This window comes from Prionailurus viverrinus, chromosome E2 (genome assembly GCF_022837055.1).
Source record: "Prionailurus viverrinus isolate Anna chromosome E2, UM_Priviv_1.0, whole genome shotgun sequence".
Classification (NCBI taxonomy): domain Eukaryota; kingdom Metazoa; phylum Chordata; class Mammalia; order Carnivora; family Felidae; genus Prionailurus; species Prionailurus viverrinus.
This window is the reverse complement of record NC_062575.1, coordinates 1,722,372-1,740,097: the sequence shown is the minus strand read 5'-3', so window position 1 is coordinate 1,740,097 and position 17,726 is coordinate 1,722,372. Positions and strand designations below refer to the sequence as shown.

General features: G+C 45.2%; 2 protein-coding genes across 4 annotated transcripts in view; both read left to right on the top strand.

Moving 5' to 3' along the window:
- Positions 1 to 17,726, top strand: part of LOC125152410 (zinc finger protein OZF-like) — a 516,059-nt gene that overhangs the window by 18,708 nt on the left and 479,625 nt on the right. The window lies entirely within an intron of this gene.
- ZNF304 (zinc finger protein 304) lies at positions 90 to 7,794 on the top strand. Of its 3 annotated transcripts, none has more exons than XM_047834268.1 (3): positions 90 to 501; positions 2,158 to 2,284; positions 4,342 to 7,794. In XM_047834268.1, the coding sequence occupies exons 1-3, from the start codon at positions 469 to 471 to the stop codon at positions 6,159 to 6,161; spliced, it is 1,980 nt and encodes a 659-aa protein (XP_047690224.1). In that variant the 5' UTR covers positions 90 to 468; the 3' UTR covers positions 6,162 to 7,794. The 3 variants fall into 3 exon arrangements, with proteins under 3 accessions (XP_047690224.1, XP_047690223.1, XP_047690225.1); XM_047834267.1 differs by having other exon boundaries at positions 90 to 597; XM_047834269.1 differs by lacking the exons at positions 90 to 501; positions 2,158 to 2,284 and adding an exon at positions 3,542 to 3,759.

The window sequence follows — 17,726 nt, the reverse complement described above, 5'->3', positions numbered from 1 at the left end:
CCCAGAAGATGGGCGTTTCCCGCCGCCCGGAGAGGCTGAGGCGGGACTTCCGGCGTCGCCGGCGTGACGTCTTTTGCCTGTGCCGGGACTCTCCACACGGGCCGTTGAGGCCCCGAGTCTGGGGCGGGGCGAGCTTCCCGCGCGGCTCTTCGGAACCGAGCCCGGAAGGACGGTACCGTACGCGCCTTTGTTACTCTCCATGAGCCCCGTCGTGGGACCGGCGGCCTTGCGCGGAGGTGTCGGCTGGAGCTGCGCCCTTCCCGGGGCCTTCCCACACGCGCGCTGCCCTCGGACGCTCCGGCCGCGGTACCCTGAGCTGTGCGCGTTTGTACCCGGGGGAGACGGGCTGGGAGCGCGACAGTCGGCCCGCGGGCATCGTGCCTAGTGGAGCTTTGGGGTTCCGGCTGAGCCCGCAGGGCCTGCCCGCTTTGCCCGCTTCTCACCACCCGGTTCTGCTCACGGGATCCCATGGAGGCTGCGGCGCGGACGGACGGGGCTCAGGTGAGCGGAGGGGCGGCTTGTTCTAGGACCTTCCTCACTTGGCCTTCATCGCTCCCTCTGAGTGCAAAGGCGGCGGAGGGCACTCACTCCCCGCGGGTATGTGCCGAGGTTCCGGGTATCACTATCGGTGGGATGAGGTGTGCAAGGGTTTCCAAGGCGCTGGCACAAATACTTGGAGGTGGAAATGAGTTAGGAGTGTCTCGGGAACCGTAGGTCCCTCTTAATCGGGTCAGAGCAGACGGCAGGTGGTCAGGGGTCGGGCCTGGAGTGGCCGCCTGAGGAGCTGGGCCTCTGTTCCAAGGGTGGTGAAAGACGTGGCAGATTTGGAGCAGGAGAGGTGACCCGACCCGGATCTTAACGGGCTCCCTTTGGCTGCTCTCTGGCTGAGAACAGAGCATGGGCATGAGTGGGGAGCCTACCAGTAGTCTGTGAGTGTTGACGGCAGCTGGCCCAGAGAGGCGGCTGTGGAAGTGAGAGATGGTGGTGGATTTTGTATCTGGGCGTTTTGTTTTAGGTAATTATATATTTTTGAGAGAGAGATTGAATGCACAAGCAGGGGAGGGACAGAGAGAGAGAATCCCAAGGAGGAGCAGGCTCCTCGGTCTCTGTGGTCTCAGCACAGAGCCCGATCTCACAAGCCATGAGATAGTGACCTGAGCCGAAATCGGGAGTCTGTCACTTAACTGCCTGAACCACCCAGGCACCCGTTATATCTGTTTTTTTAACCAGAGTGACCAGATTTTCTTGCGTGAAGGGTGAATAAGAGAAAGGAACGAATTGTGGATTACTCTAAGGTTTTTGTTTTTGTTTTGTGCTTTCTTTACCTGGGAGAATGACGGATATGCCATCAACTGAGATAGGGAAGCTGATAGCAGGAGTAATTTTCAGTGGTACTATTGGGAGTTAGGCTGTTGTCATGTTTAGCTTAAGAAGTCCCAGAAACTCCTTAGTTGAGACATCGAGCTGGATGTGGGTTTTAGTTCTGGGGAAGGGTACTGGTTGAAGAAGTTCAAAAGGTGGTGGCCGGTATGTTGAATGCGGTGGAGCTACGGGTTAAGTTTAGGAGGGAGTGTCTTCAGGTCATGGTGGCAATGCAGTTAATGACAAGAAAAGTTGAAACTTGGGACTGAGGACTGGGTCTCTCGCTTAGGCACTGGGTGACAGTGTACCTGTCCCAAAGATACATGAGCACTTCCTGGACACCACGTGCAGAGCAGCATGGGGTGGGAGGTGGTTTGCCCTGTGGGTGCATATGGTGTGATCCAGAAAGTTGGTAGTGGAAGTGGCAGTCCCAGATGGGGAGAAGGGGTGGTTCAAAGAGTGATGTACATGTGAGGAGAAGTGTGAAGTGATGGCATTAAGGTTGTGTCTGGGAGGCATGGTCTGAAGGACACCGGGAGAACTGGCCAGCACGAGTGTTTGGCGCCCTTCATGCTGGACCCAGAGCTTACCCAGTACCCACCTGCCCGCCTGCCTGGCTCTGCTCTGCACCCAGTGCTCAGAGGGACGTGAGAAGAGAGCAGGCACTAGTGGCACCAAGACCTGGTGTCTCCTCTGAGTCGGGAGCTGGGAGGAGAGGGACCAGGGTGGTCATGTGAGTGGATAGACTGGGGAGTCCTCTTGCCTGTGGCTCAACTCTCCCCCCCATCACGACAGGGCTGTGTGACCTTTGAGGATGTGTTCGTGTACTTCTCGCGGGAGGAGTGGGAGCTCCTTGAGGAGGCTCAGAGACTCCTGTACCGTGATGTGATGCTGGAGAACTTGGCACTTGTGGCCTCATTGGGTAAGTCCCTGTTTTCCTGTTTTATCTGTGAGTATGTAGCAAATTACCCCAAAACTTAGTGTCTTAAAACAGTAAAAATTCACTATTTCAGTTTCAGTGCATCAGGAATCTGGTCACAGCTTTCCTGGATGTTTTTTGCTTAGGCTCTCTTACGAGGTTTCAGTGAAGGAGTCAGCCAGGGCTGTGTTTTCATCCGAAAGCCACTCTCTCGAAGAATCCACTTACAGGCTCACTCATGTGATTGTTCCCAAGAATTAGTTTCTTGTGGCTTATTGAACGTGGGAATTAGTTCCTCTCTGGCTGTTGACCTACAGCCTCCCTCAGTTCTCTGTCCTGGTAGCCTTTCTGTGCTGTGCCTTGTAACATGGAAGCTGCCTCCTCTCTGAGCAAGTGAGCAGAGAGTACCCAAGATGGAATCCAGCCTTTTTCCAACCTGACCTTGAAAGTGACATCCCCTTATTCCGTTCCTTAGAAAATGGGTCGGTCAGTCTAACCTACAGTCCAAGGAAGAGGCTCACACAGGAGGCAGGCATTCTTAGGGCCATCTTAGAGGCTGCCTTCCACAGGCCCTCACATTCACTCGTGTCCCTGGGGTTTGGTTCCCCTGTTTCCTAGAGGCATCTCTTTCTGTCCAGCCACCTCAGTGACTCCCTCCCCTGTTTGGGTCCCAGAATAGGTGCTGTGGGTGCCGGGGCTGGGCCATGTGCAGTGTCCCCTCCCCTGCTGAACACTTCCAACACTTTTTGCTCAAAATCTTGCAGGAACAGGTTAGAGGTTCAGGGCCTTTTTAGTCTGCTCAACAGATTCAACATGGCTGTGCGCTTCCTGGCCAGGTATCTGTCCCGATCGACGGTACCTTGGTGTCCCAGGTGCTGCCCTCGCCATCCAGCTGACATTTCCTGGGGCCTGAGTATGCCAGGAATTACAGGCACTGACATGGTCACCGCTCATGAATGTCTCAGGGCTGCTCTGGCAAATATTTCTTCAAGGATTTCCATTTTTAACATTCCATTTTCTTTCTTTTTTTTCTTTTTTTTTAAAGTTTATTTTTATTTTTTGAGAGAGAGATAGAGAACAGGCAGGGGAGGGGCAGAGAGAAAGAGAGGGAGACAGAATCCCAAGCAGGGTCTACACTGTCAGCACAGAGCCCAATGCAGGGCTCGAACTCATGAACCACGAGATCGTGACCCTAGCTGAAATCAAGAGTCAAAGGCTCAACTGACTGAGCCACCCAGGCACCCCTAACGTTTCATTTTCTTCTCTGTGGGGTGGGTCTACCTGGGCCACTCATGTGCCCTGGGTTTTCTTTACAACTTCATCTTCCAGATCCCATGTAGTTGCCCATGGGGAGAGGGGGAGAAAGCCCTGGTGTCTGACGGGGCTGACCTGACTCTAGCCACAGTGAGCGAGACCCACAGGGGACCTGGCCCTGCAGACTGAGGACCGGAGGAGAGCCATGTCAGTGCTGGGTTCAGGTCAGACTTGCAGCCTACTTCGTGTTCACCAGTGTTTTCTTGCCAGGGCCTATAGCGCTACCTCCTTTCTGCCTTGCCTTCCCCACTCCTGGCACTTTGTGCACTTGTCTCTTCTCTTCTGTCTTCCAGCCCTGACTGTTTCCTCCTTTCTCTGGTGTCCGTGTCTCATTCTTCTCTGTTCCCTCTGCCACACTCTGCAACACTGGCTGCTTTAATGTGCAGTGAGTTGTGCACATCTCCTTAAACAGTCCTTAAGGAGCAGCTACTCACCGCAGTCAGATTTTCCTGGGTCTGGACCCAGCCTTCTGCGCAGAGCCCTCCTGGCACCAGCCGCCAAGGCCCTGCTCCGTGGAGGAGTGAGCTGGAGACCTCTGCTCCCTTTACCATGCACCACCGTCATGCCTGCTACCCATTCTTTCTCCTTACTGTGACTGCTAGAGGCCCAGGACCGACACTGGGCCTGCTGGCTCCAGCAGCAAGTCAGGGCACTCGTTCTTTGGTGCGTCACACACATGGATGTGATGCGGCCGCTGCTGTCCACCAAAGCCCACGTGTACCTCACCGGCCTCTTTTCGCTTTCAGATTGTTGGCGTGAAGCAGACAATGAGGAGACGCGTGAGCAGAACGTTTTTGTCGGCGTGTCGCAGCTCAGGACTCCCGAGTCAGGTCTGTTCGTCCAGAAAGCCCACCCGTGTGAGGTGTGTGATCCACTCTTAAGAGACATTTTGAACTTGGTGGAACGCCAGGGATCACCCCCCTTGCAGAAGCCATACACACGTGGCCCGTGTGGGAGAGGATTCTTACTCCGTGAGGACTTTTACCGGCACCAGAAGCGATGCAGTGGAGAGGATCTCTTCGGAGGGGACGCTGATGGGGCCTCATACGTGAAGAGCTATGCAGTCCACGTGCCAGGGAAACCCTGTACTTGCAGGGAGGAGGGGATGGACTTTCTGGGCAGCTCTGGCCTCTTCCAGTGCCCTACCACCAGCAATGGGATGATTCCGTACAAAAGGACTGAGTGCATGGAATCTTTCCCAGCCGGCTCCAGTGTCGGCAGGCAGCAGACAGACCATGATGGACTGGTGCTCTTCAGTTGCACCGACAGCGAGAAAGCCTTCCTGAACACCTTTACTCTCCTCGGCAGCCAGGTAAGTCAGACTGAAGTAAGACCCTTTCGATGCCCGCCATGTGGAAATATGTCCAAGGAGAAATCAGCTCTTATCAATCACAGAAAAATTCACAGCGGAGAAGCATCGCATGTGTGTAAAGAGTGTGGAAAGGCCTTCATTCACCTGTCTCACCTAAAAATGCACCAGAAATTTCACACTGGAAAAAGACATTACACATGCAGTGAATGTGGGAAGGCCTTCAGCCGCAAAGACACACTTGTTCAGCACCAGAGAGTCCACACTGGAGAAAGGTCTTACGACTGCAGTGAGTGTGGAAAAGCCTATAGCAGAAGCTCCCACCTTGTTCAGCACCAGCGAATTCACACCGGAGAAAGACCTTACAAGTGCAGTGAGTGTGGAAAAGCCTTTAGCCGGAAAGACACACTTGTGCAACACCAGAGGTTTCACACTGGAGAGAGGCCTTACGAGTGCAGTGAGTGTGGGAAGTTCTTTAGCCAAAGCTCCCACCTTATCGAGCACTGGAGAATTCACACTGGGGCAAGGCCTTATGAATGCATTGAATGTGGAAAGTTTTTTAGCCATAACTCAAGCCTCATCAAACATCGGAGAGTCCACACGGGAGCAAGGTCTTACGTGTGCAGCAAATGTGGGAAAGCTTTCAGCTGCAAAGACACGCTTGTTCAGCACCAGATAATTCACACTGGAGCCAGGCCTTACGAGTGCAGCGAGTGTGGGAAAGCCTTTAGCCGTAAAGACACACTTGTGCAGCACCAGAAAATCCACACCGGAGAAAGGCCTTATGAGTGCGGTGAATGTGGGAAATTTTTTAGCCATAGCTCCAACCTTATTGTACACCAGAGAATCCACACTGGAGCGAAGCCTTATGAGTGCACAGAATGTGGAAAATGCTTCAGCCACAATTCCAGCCTCATTCTACACCAGAGAGTTCACACCGGCGCAAGGCCTTACGTGTGCAGCGAATGTGGAAAAGCCTACATCAGCAGCTCCCACCTGGTTCAGCACAAGAAAGTTCACACTGGAGCCAGACCTTACGAGTGCGGCGAATGTGGGAAATTCTTCAGCCGAAACTCTAGCCTCATTCTCCACCAGAGGGTTCACACTGGAGAAAAGCCTTACGTGTGCAGCGAATGCGGGAAAGCCTACAGCAGAAGTTCCCATCTTGTCCGGCACCAGAGGGTTCACACTGGAGAAAAGCCTCACGAATGCAACAGTTTCGGTGCTCCTTCAGCTACACCTCTTAAACTTGTTTAGCGTGAGAAAGTTCACACTGGAGAAAGGCCTTATGAATGCAGAAAATGTGCTGTCTCCTTGTTCGACCTAATAGGACTCACACCAGAGAAAATCTCTGTGAGTACCCTTGGGAGGGAACCACCAGCCATCATTCGTACATGTATCATGAGGACGTTCCCGATAAGAAGCATGTAGGTGGGAAGCTTTCATGAGGTACACTGCACTTTGTAGACTACCCAGGGCTCTTGACAGAGTTCTGTCACTGCCAGTGCCTGTGGCGGAAGCCATCTCTTTGCTGCCAGCTGTCAAGGTCCCACCGCGAGTGTCAGTCACTCTGATATGCTCAGGAAACGCAGACCCCTGGGCTCTCTCTCCTGTTCCCTGGAGGGAATCATGAGTGTTCTGAGCCCTGTGAGGTGCTCACTTCCTCCCGCATGGCTGGATTCTGAGTGGACGTGATCCAGCTCTGGCGAAAAGGATTTGAACTGGAGTCTGCTGGGGATTTCCAGACAGGATTTCTCTTCATGAACAATGTTGACTGTAAACACAATAACCAGGACTCCTTCGTCTTGCTTCCACATCACCTGACTTTAGAACTGCTTGCCTCACGCTGCTCTCATCTGCAGTGATACTCGTATGTGTGTGTGTTGGGGGAGGGGGGGGTCTCTTTACTGTGTGCAATGGATTGAGAAAAAGTTGGGTTCTTCCAACATGAAGGGAGGAACACCTTTTGTCGGCACCAACTTTATGTGCCTCAGAAGGGTCAACAGGATGGCAGAGAAAAATCTCAGTCTCGGCCTAATTTCCATTGTTGCCCAAGGCTTTGCTAGAAAAGAGTGAAGAGCTTTGGGTGCCTCATCTTGTGGCCTGGAAGGCAAGTTTCCTGTGAGCCCAGAGTTCATTTTGAGGAGGGCATAGTTGGTGTGATAATCCCCAGGGCTTCTGGAAACCATATGAAGTGGGTCTCTTGTTTCTAGGGAATTTCGCATATTCCCCAGGACTTTTCAGGGATTTCTGTCTCCTGGATCAGCCAGTCCCTGATGTCCCCAATATCCAGAATCCCACAGGCAAAGTGTTCTTGCGTGGAAGGCCCACAGGGCAAGGTGGGGATCAAAACAGGTACAGAAACACTGAGATAATGGAGTGGAGGTGAATGTGGCAAATGAGAGGATATGTATCTCTTCTCCAAGAGACATCTACAGATGCCCATATGATTGTTGAGGGATGAGAGTGTATAGAACTTCTTAGGATCTTCAGACATCTGTATCTCCTGTGGCCAAGGCTACTGTCAGTGTCTAAAGGTTTGTGGATTCCTGTACCTCCCTGGGCTGTTGAGGTTGTGGCCATCAGTACACAGGCAGGAACCTCAGCACTGACAAAGGAGAGCTCCAAGGATAGGGCTTCTCTGACTCAGCTGGCACTCCTAGTGCCTGAAGTGGGACATGGATTTCACTGCTCTCCAGTTTTTGCTGACATTGAGGCAGGGCTCATCCTCCTAAACTGGGGAGAGGGATGTGGTAGAACCAAAATAGTTGGGAGATGTGACTTTCCGAGAGGGACAGTAAATATGAACTTTATGGGGAACACTTAATTCTCAAAAACTTTGTTGAGGTATGATTGACATGAAATAAACTGCACATATTAAAGTATGAAATGTGTTTCAGAATGTGTATATACGTATGAAACCATCACCACAGTCAAGATAATGAACATACTCAACACAACCCCAACATCCCTTGTATCCCTTTATAATCCTTTTATCGCAGTCTTTTTAATACCCTTTTCCACAATTCATAGGGAACAGCAAGCATTTTCTAGAATTTTATCCTATCCTATGGTATATACTTCCTGGGAATAGGGACTCTAGCCCTTGTCACTATCCATAACTATTTTGGGATTAATCCATCTCATTGTGTGTATCAATAGTTCTTTCATTTGTATTCAGTATTATTCCACTGTATGCATATACCACAGTTGGTTTTTATCCATTCAGCTAGTAATGGGTGTTTGGGTTGTTTCCAGTTTGGGGCCGTTACAAATAAAGCTGCTCTAAGATGTGTACAAGTTATCGGTTAATAACATTTCATTAGATAGATATAGCACAGTTTACTCACGTACTGAAGGACTTCCTTGTTGCTTCCAAGTTTGACAATTATGAGAAGCCTGCAATATGTATTTGTGTGTAGGTTTTGTGTGGATGTAAGTTTCCACTTCTTGGGTTCAAGCCAAGGAGTGTGATTTCCTGGATCATACAATAAGAGTATGTTTAGATTTGTAAGAAACAGTCTTCCAAAGTGGCTGCCCCATTTTGCACCCCCACCAGCAGTGAATGAGAGTTTCTGTTGCTCCGCGTCCTCATCAGCATCTGGTGGTGTCAGTGTTTTGGAATTCATCCATTCTAGCAGGTGTGTAATGGTGTGGCGTTGTTGCTTTCATGTGGAATTCCTTAATGACGTGTAAGTATCATTTTCATATTCCTTTAACACTGTTTTTTGCCAAGCAGAATTTTAATTTTAATCAAGTCCAAATCACCCAGTTTTTCTTTCAAGGATTGTCTTTTTAGTGTTGTATAAAAAGGCATTGCCAAATCCAAGATTCAGTGTCCAGTGTTATCATCCTATAGGTGTTCTGTGGTTTTGTGTTTTGCATTTAGGTCTGTTATCCATTTTGAGAAAATATTTGTGCAAGTATAAATTCTATATCTCGATCATTTTCTTAAACATCAGGATGTCTAGGGGCTCCTGGGTGGCTCGGTCGGTTAAGCATCCCACTTTGGCTCGGGTCATGATTTCGCGGTTCATGGGTTCAGGCCCTGTGTCAGGCTCTGTGCTGACAGCTCAGAGCCTGGAGCCTGCTTCCTATTCTGTGTCTCTGTCTCTTTCTCTGCCCCTCTCCCGCTCATGCGCATGCTCTCTTTCTCTCTCTCTCAAAAATAAACAAACGTTAAAAAAATGAAGGTATCGGGGCGCCTGGGTGGCGCAGTCGGTTGAGTGTCCGACTTCGGCCAGGTCATGATCTTGCGGCCCGTGAGTTCGAGCCCCGCATCAGGCTCTGGGCTGATGGCTCAGAGCCTGGAGCCTGTTTCCGATTCTGTGTCTCCCTCTCTCTCTGCCCCTCCCCCGTTCATGCTCTGTCTCTCTCTGTCCCAAAAATAAATAAATGTTGAAAAAAAAAATTAAAAAAAAAAAAAAAATGAAGGTATCTAGTAGTTCCAGCACCATTTGGTGAAAAGACTACCCTTTTTCTACTGAATTGCCTTTGTTCCTCTTTCAACAATCAGTTGACTGTGTTTCTGCTGATCTGTTTCTAGACTCTCTTCCAATTTTTTTCCATCCATTAGAATCATGTGGGCATGGGGTGGGTTCTTTGGGGGAAGGGTCTTGTTCATATGGTATAATCCATTCATTGATATTCAGATGTCAAACTAACCTTGCATTTCCTGGGACAAATCCCACCTGGTCATGATGTACAGTCCTTTGTATTCATTACCACATCAGTTTTCTGATACTTTGTTAATGTATTTTGCATCTATATTGATGAGAGATAAAGTTTGGAGATTTCTTGTCATAGCTCTGTGTGACTTTGCTATCAGAGGAATCCTGATCTCGTAGAAAAATATGGGAATGTTGTCTCCTTTATTTTCTGGAAGAATGGAAGAGTTTTTGAAAGATTAGGGATATTTCTTTAACTATTTGCTAGAACTCCTTAGTGAAGGCACTTGAGCCTGCAGTTTTCTTTTGGGAAGACTTTCAATCGATTTCAGTCAAAATTTACTTAGTATAGTCCTATATAGATTTTCTACTTGTGTCAGTTTGGGATAATTGGTGTCCTTTTAGGAATTCTTCCATTTCAACTAAATTGTCATAATTTGGGAGGATAATGGTTTTTATAATATTCCCTTAGGATACTTTTTTTTTTTTTCAACGTTTATTTATTTTTGGGACAGAGAGAGACAGAGCATGAACGGGGGAGGGGCAGAGAGAGAGGGAGACACAGAATGGGAAGCAGGCTCCAGGCTCTGAGCCATCAGCCCAGAGCCCGACGCGGGGCTCGAACTCACGGACCGCGAGATCATGACCTGGCTGAAGTCGGACGCTTAACCGACTGCGCCACCCAGGCGCCCCCCTTAGGATACTTTTAATGTCTGTAGGGTCAGTAGTGTTTTCAGTCCCACTGTAGTTAATTTTTTTCTTTGCCTATCTAAAGTTTTGTCAATTTCATTGATCTTTTGAACCAATTTTTTGTTTCATTTTAAAAAAATTAAAAAAAAATTTTTTTAACGTTTTATTTATTTTTGAGACAGAGCATGAACAGGGGAGGGTCAGAGAGAGGGAGACACAGAATCTGAAACAGGCTCCAGGCTCTGAGCTGTCAGCACAGAGCCCGACGCAGGGCTCAAACTCACGGACCACGAGATCATGACCTGAGCTGAAGTCAGCCGCTTAACCGACTGAGCCACCCAGGCACCCTAAAAAAATTTTTTTCAAATGTTGATTTATTTTTGAGAGACAGACAGTGTGAGCTGGAGAGGGGCGGAGAGAGAGGGAGACACAGAATTTGCAACAGGTTCCAGGCTCTGAGCTGTCAGCACAGAGCCTGATGTGGGGCTCGAACTCACAGACCGTGAGATCATGACCTGAGCCAAAGTAGGACACTTAACTAACTGAGCCACTCAGGCGCCCCTCATTTATTTTTTTAATTGAAGAGTAATTGACATACAATATATTAGCTTCAGGTGTACAATATACTTATTCAGTATTCATATACATTACAAAATGGTCACCACAAGTGTAGTTACAAACGTCATTGTACAATGTTGTTAAAATGCTACTGACTGTATTCCCTATGCTCTAGATTGCATCCTGTGTTTATTTATTTTATAACAAGAAGATTGTACCTCTTAATCCTTTTGCCTGTTTCATCTGTCCTCACCCCCTTTCTGTCTGACAGCCATCAGTTTGTTCTCTGTATCTATGAGTCTCTTTCTGTTTTGTTTGTTCATTTGTTTTGATTTTTAGATTCCACATATAAGTGAAATCAAACAGTATTTTTCTTTGTGTGACTTATGTCACTTAGCATAGTACTGTCTAGGTCCATCGTGTCACAGATGGCAAGATTTCATTCTTTTTTATGGCTGAGTAATAATGTATTTCTCTCCATATAGATAGGTGGATAGATAGCTATAGATATTCATATAGGGAGATCATTAGATAGATAGTGATAGATAGATGTATATCTTCACACACATACCACATCTTTATCCATTCGTCCATCAGTGGACATCCAGTGTGCCTCCATACCTTGGCTATTGTAAACAATGTTGTGATGAACGTAGGGAAGCATATGTCTTTGAAGTCGTGCTTTCACTTTCTTCAGATAACCTAGAAGAGGAATTGCCAGACTATATGGTATTTCTGTTTATGATTTTTTAAGGAAGTTTCATACAGTTTTCCGTAGTGGCTGTACCAATTTACATTCCTAGTAGTGCACGAGTGTTCCCTTTTCTCCACATCCTTGCCAATACTTCTTTCTTATCTTTTTGATAATAGGTATTCTGACAGGTGTGAGTTGATCTCATTGTGGTTTTGATTTGCATTTCCCGGGTGGTTAGTGGTGTTGAGCATCTTTTTATATGCCTGTTGTCTGTCATCTTTGGAAAAACGTCTTCAGGTCCTCTGCCCATTTGTAAATCAGGTTGTTGTTGTTGTTTGATAGTGAATTTTATGAGTTCTTCATGTGTTTTGGATGTTAACCCCTTATTAGATATATAATTTGTAAATATCTTCTCCCACTCCGTAGGTTACCTTTTTGTTGTTGATGGTTTCCTTTGCTGTGCAAAAGCTTTTTAGTTTGGTCTCTCTCTTTTTTTTATATTTTTTAATGTTTATTTATTTTTGAGAGAGACAAAGCCAGAGCGCGAGCTGGGAGAGGCAGAGAGCACAGGAGACACAGAATCCAAAGGACGCTCCAGGCTCTGAGCTGTCAGCACAGACCCCGACCCGGGCTCACAAACCGTGAGATCATGACCTGAGCTAAACTCAGATGCTTAACTGACTGAGCCACCCAGGTGCCCCAAGTTTGGTGTCTTATTGATATTTGCTTTTGTTGTCCTTGCTTGAGGAGACCATTGAAAAACATACCGCTAAGACCAGTGTCAGCAAGCTCACTGCCTATGTTTTCTTCAAAGAGTTTTATAGTTTCAGGTCTTATATTTAAGTCTTTAGCCCATTTTGAGTTTAGTTTTGTATACAGTATAATAAGGTGGTCCAATTTCATTCTTTTTCATGTAGCTGTCCAGTTTTCCCAACACCATTTATTAAATAGGCTGTCTTGTCTTCATTCTCTGTTCTTATCTTCTTTGTCATAGATTAATTGACTATATAAGTGTGGGTTTATTTCTGTGGTCTCTATTCTGTTTCATTGACCTATGTGTCTGTTGTTGTGTCAGTACCATATTATTTTGACCACTTTAGCTTTATACTATAGTTTGAAGTTTGGGAACATCGTATCTCCAGCTTGGGTCTTTTTCAAGATTGCTTGGCTATTTGGGGTCTTTTATGGTTCCATGCAAGTTTGAGGATTATTCTGTGAAAAATACCATTGGTATTTTCATATGGATTGCATTGAATCTGTAGATTGCTTTGAGTAGTATGGACATTTTAACAATGTTAATTCTTCTAACCCATGAGCATGGATTATATTTCCATTTATTTGTATTGTCTTTAACTTCTTTTATCGGTGTCTTGATAGTTTTTAGAGTATAGGCTTTTCATCTCCTTGGTTAAATTTATTATTTTATTCTTTTTGATGCAATTGTAAATGAGATTATTTTCTTTCTGATAGTTTTTATTAGTGTATACAAATGCAACATATTTCCGTATATTGATTATGTATCTTGCAAGTTTACCGATTTCATTTATTAGTTTACTAGTTTTCGGGTGGACGTTTTGCGGTTTTCTGTATGCAGTTTGCCATCTGACATACTGACAGATTTACTTTCTTTCCAATTTGCATGCCTCTTATTTCTTTTTCTTGTGCAATTGCTGTGGCTAGGACTTCCAATACTACTTGACTAAAAGTGGCAAGAGTGGACATCCTTGTCTAGTGCCTGATCTTAGAGAAAAAGCTTTCAACTTTTTACTGTTCAGTATGATGTGAGCTGTGGGTTTGTCATCTATAGCCTTTAATATGTTGAGGTACATTTCCTCTACATTTACTTAGTTGGGAGTTTTTGTCATAAATAGATGCTGAACTTTATCAAAAGCTTTTTCTGCACCTATGAGATGATCATAGGATTTCTGTCCCTTACTTTGTTAATGTGGTGTATCATGTTGATTGATTTGCTGATACTAAACCCTCCTTGCACCCCACTTGATCATGGTGCATGATCCTTTTAAGTTATTGTTGAATTTGGTTTGTTAATATTTTGTTGAGGACTTTTGCATGTATGATCATCAGGGATATTGGCCTATAATTGTCTTTTTTGTAGTGTTTTTGTCTGTTTTAGTTATCAGGGTTTTGTGTGTCTGTGTTTCTATTTTCTAATTTCAGTGAATTTTGTTCTAATCTTTATTATTTTCTTTTTTATCCTTGGTTTGGGGTTAGTTTGGTCTTATTTTCTTATTTTTTTTTTTTAAACATAGAAGCTTAGGTTATTGACATCTTCTTTTGTAATAAGCTGCTTAAAGTTACACATTTACCTCTAATCATTTACTTTAGCTGTGTCACATTGATTTTTATATGTAGCATTTTTACCTTTATCTAGCTCAGGATATTTATGTCTTTTAAAAATCCCTTGTAATTTCTCCATTTACTGATAGGATATTTGATAATATATGGTTTAAGAAGTTCCTATTAAATTTGCAGGGCTGCTATCACAGAGCAGGAAGAATGCTTTTAATTTTTCAGTCAAGGGCCCAAATGTTATAATTAAGGTTTGAAATGGGGGAAATCTATTGGCTATTGTAGATATCTTACATTCTGAGGAAGAGACCAAGCAAAGCTGTCAGTGTTTAATGTAGGAGTAACCCCCGTTATCAGTCAGGAATTGGTGAGGATGACCATTGGTATCAGTGCTTAAGGCAGGCTCTCAGGCACTTTTTCCTTCCTCAGAGCACCCTCATTGACAGTGCTGACTTGAGGGTATTTTCTTTGTCTTGGGTTTTGTTTCATAAGATAGGACAACCTTTTTTTCCAGTGTTCATTCTATTTACGGTATCTACAAGTGACTTTGTCAGTAGATGGTTGATTGGGAAGTGGGCCATCAGCTGTTTGACCCACAGAGACACGATTTACATCAGGTCCTGTCTTGTTTTTATTCTAAAGCCCTTTCAAAATGGACTGTTGTAGTTCAGCTAAAGGGACTATTTATTATTCTAATTTCTGTTTTCAGATTAGGTCTCTAACTTTAAGTTTAATGCCATTGATAAAATGACATCGTTTTACATTAGCTGTTACGTCACCACCGTAACTCCCAAATGTTGTAAGAAGGTATTTTTCTAGTCTGTATTGAAAATCTATAGCTTCATCTTTTTCAAATAATTTTGGCTCAATGATTAAATTACTGTATCATCGACTTTTGTTATAAATACTTCAGGTATGGGTTTTAGGAGACTTGGACCTCCTTTTCTGGCCATTTCATGACCCTTTGAAACAGGACTCCTGTTACTCCTTATACACCGTATAAGTTAGGTGACCTTGGTTTCTAACCACTGTAAAGAATTCTAAGTTCTAAAAAAAAAAAAAAAAAAAAAAAAAGCTAAATTCTTTTATGAATAGTTGGTGGTCTTATTTGGGTCAGAGGGAATCTTTAGTTTTACCTCTTAATTCCGCTCAAGTCCAAGGCTTAAATTTTATAGTTTCCTGCACGCCTGACTCATGGGAAGGGTGGATGTTTAGCAGTAGCTGGCATTTGGGGTTTTCAGGGAGTTGTTGGGAAAATGTGTGGGCCCTGGACAAAGGGGACAGGAGGGGGAAGAGGTGCCAAAGGAGAGAAATCAGAAGGATAAGGGGGAAGGGAGAGCTGGATATGGGGAAGCAACTGGAGAACAAGGAGGGAGGATTTACGAAGGGAATGAGTCTCCTTTGCTACTGCTGAAGTTCGTCAAATTGCTCATTAGTTTTGCCCAAAGAATCTTTTAGTGATGCAACTTTTTTTTTTAATTTTTTTTTAAACATTTTTATTTATTTTTGAGACAGAGCATGAACGGGGGAGGGTCACAGAGAGAGGGAGACACAGAATCTGAAACAGGCTCCAGGCTCTGAGCTGTCAGCACAGAGCCTGACGTGGGGCTCGAACTCACGGACTGTGAGATCATGACCTGAGCCGAAGTCTGACACTCAACCGACCAAGCCACCCAGGCGCCCCTAGTGATGCAACTTTTGAGTCAGATTTTATTTGGAGGCATCTGCATACTCATAAAAACAACACAGTCCGTTGGGCCTGAGAAGTCTTGTTAACACATCAAATGTCCCCCCACAGTGACCACTGAAGGCCCAAATTCCCCATGGTGCAGTTACAGTATTTAGAAAGATAGGCTCAAGAATTAGGATTGGAATAGGAATGCATATAAAATGCAGGGGTTTTTGGTGGGAGAGGAGAGGATTTAGACCTAGAGCACCCTATGAGAGCAGACAATGGCTGGTAGGAGTAGAATACTTGTGGACATCTAACCCTCAACCTAATGATTGGCTGCTTTAAACCACAGGCTCACAATCTGTGCCCCTGGCATGTAGATAACCAGAGAGAATTCTTTCTCTAGATTATAGTCCAGCTCTCAATACAAAAAAAAAAAAAAAAAAAGCTGTAAGGAGACCACACTTGCTTGCTTTATTGGTTACCCGCAGCAAAGTTTATCTAGATAGTTGCCAGTACAATGGGATCTGCAAACACACTGCACGCTGGTCTGTGAGGCTGGCTTGAACCACAGGCTTGCCAACAATATGGCAATGCCTGTGTTCTACCCTATGATTCAACTTATTAGGACAACAAACTTTTAGCACAGAATTTAAAAAATCGCTCAAAAGACAGCAAAAAGGTATGAAGAGGAATTGCCTGATCCACCAAGGATCCCAAACCGGTGGGAACCAACAACAAAACCCAGGTATCAAACAGAATGAAAAGCCCAGAAACTCAACCCAAAGAGAGCAGATTTCCCAAATCTTCAAGGATTTGACTTGCCCTTAACAAGGTGCAAGGGACAAATATATGGTATGGCACTGGGGAGGAGGCTGGGATCTGCTAGGACCAGCAACGCAGAGCAGATCTCAGCAGGACTTTCATGATAAACATCCTAGATGAAACAGCTTCTGCAGTGAGCACATCCAGTTTACCCTGTTCCTCTGTCCATCAAATATTGACTAGTGAGACACATGTTCCGCAGAAGTGTGAGCTGGGGGACTAATCACGATATACAATGTGGAAGCTCTTACAACCTCTCCTGTAATTGTTTTATTAATCTAAATTTCTCTGAAAATTTTTTCACTCACTTTGATATTAGTTGAACTCATACACCCCTCATGCTTAACTGTGAATAATGTTGATTTACATCTATCCATTTTCCGTATTAAATGAACAATTGCATATCATACAAAGACCTTGAAGAGGCTTCTCACCACATTTAATACATATCCGCTCTTCAGGAAATTCATCACAAAATTTATGCTTGCATTTGGGCATTTTTGTATTCAGTATACACCCAAAAGTGGGTAATAGCAACTTGGGCAAGAACAGAAAACCTTGCCTTCTCAATCTCAAAGTCCGTGCCAACTTGTTTGTCGTTCATAAGTCCAAACTCATAACTAAGTGTATGTTACAAACAGGCTGAACCCTTGAAAGGTTTGCAAACCTGTGAATTAACAATGAATTTCACTCGGTATGCAATGCAAAAAAAAAAAGAAAAAGAAAAAGAATTTTCTATGTGCCTGCAAGGGAGAGCTTCTAGTCACCTCAAAGAAAACCAGAGCTGCTCTCATCTAGTTTTTGGTAAGTCTGGCATTCAGGAATTGGTAGACTTTCAGAAACAGGCGTGTTTAAGAACTGATGGGCTCTTCAGTTGTGACTGTGGTACCTACTGTTGACCAACTTTCAGAAGCAGGGTCACTGAAGGGAGGCCCTTGCTGATGGACTGCTGCCCGTGCCGGGGGCTGTCACTGATTGGCTGTCTTTCAGGACTGGGGCTTGAACGGATTGACTGAATTTTGGAAGCTCAGAATGATCAATGATCTACTAATTTTCAGAAGCTGAGTTGCTGGGGTGAGGCTGTTGTTGACTGGCTGGCATTCAGAGGTCATCTGAAGTTATTTCTAATAAACTTTGGTTTCTTGTTCATGACTTTGGAATTTGGCCAAAGAACACTCTTTTCCTTCCCTGAATATGAAAAATAAGCACTCCAAATCTTAGTCCCCTCTTTGGTTCTTCCTCAGCTAAACCAGCAGGAGAGACCCTAAGCCATTTTCCAGAAGGTCACTTATGGGGCTTTGATTTTGAGCTAAGGTTGCCACTAAGTAATTTAACTGCCAATTACAGTGCGAAAAATAGCTATAACTGCTGACTTTTTGTAACGTATTGTAAAAAAGCTAAGTACG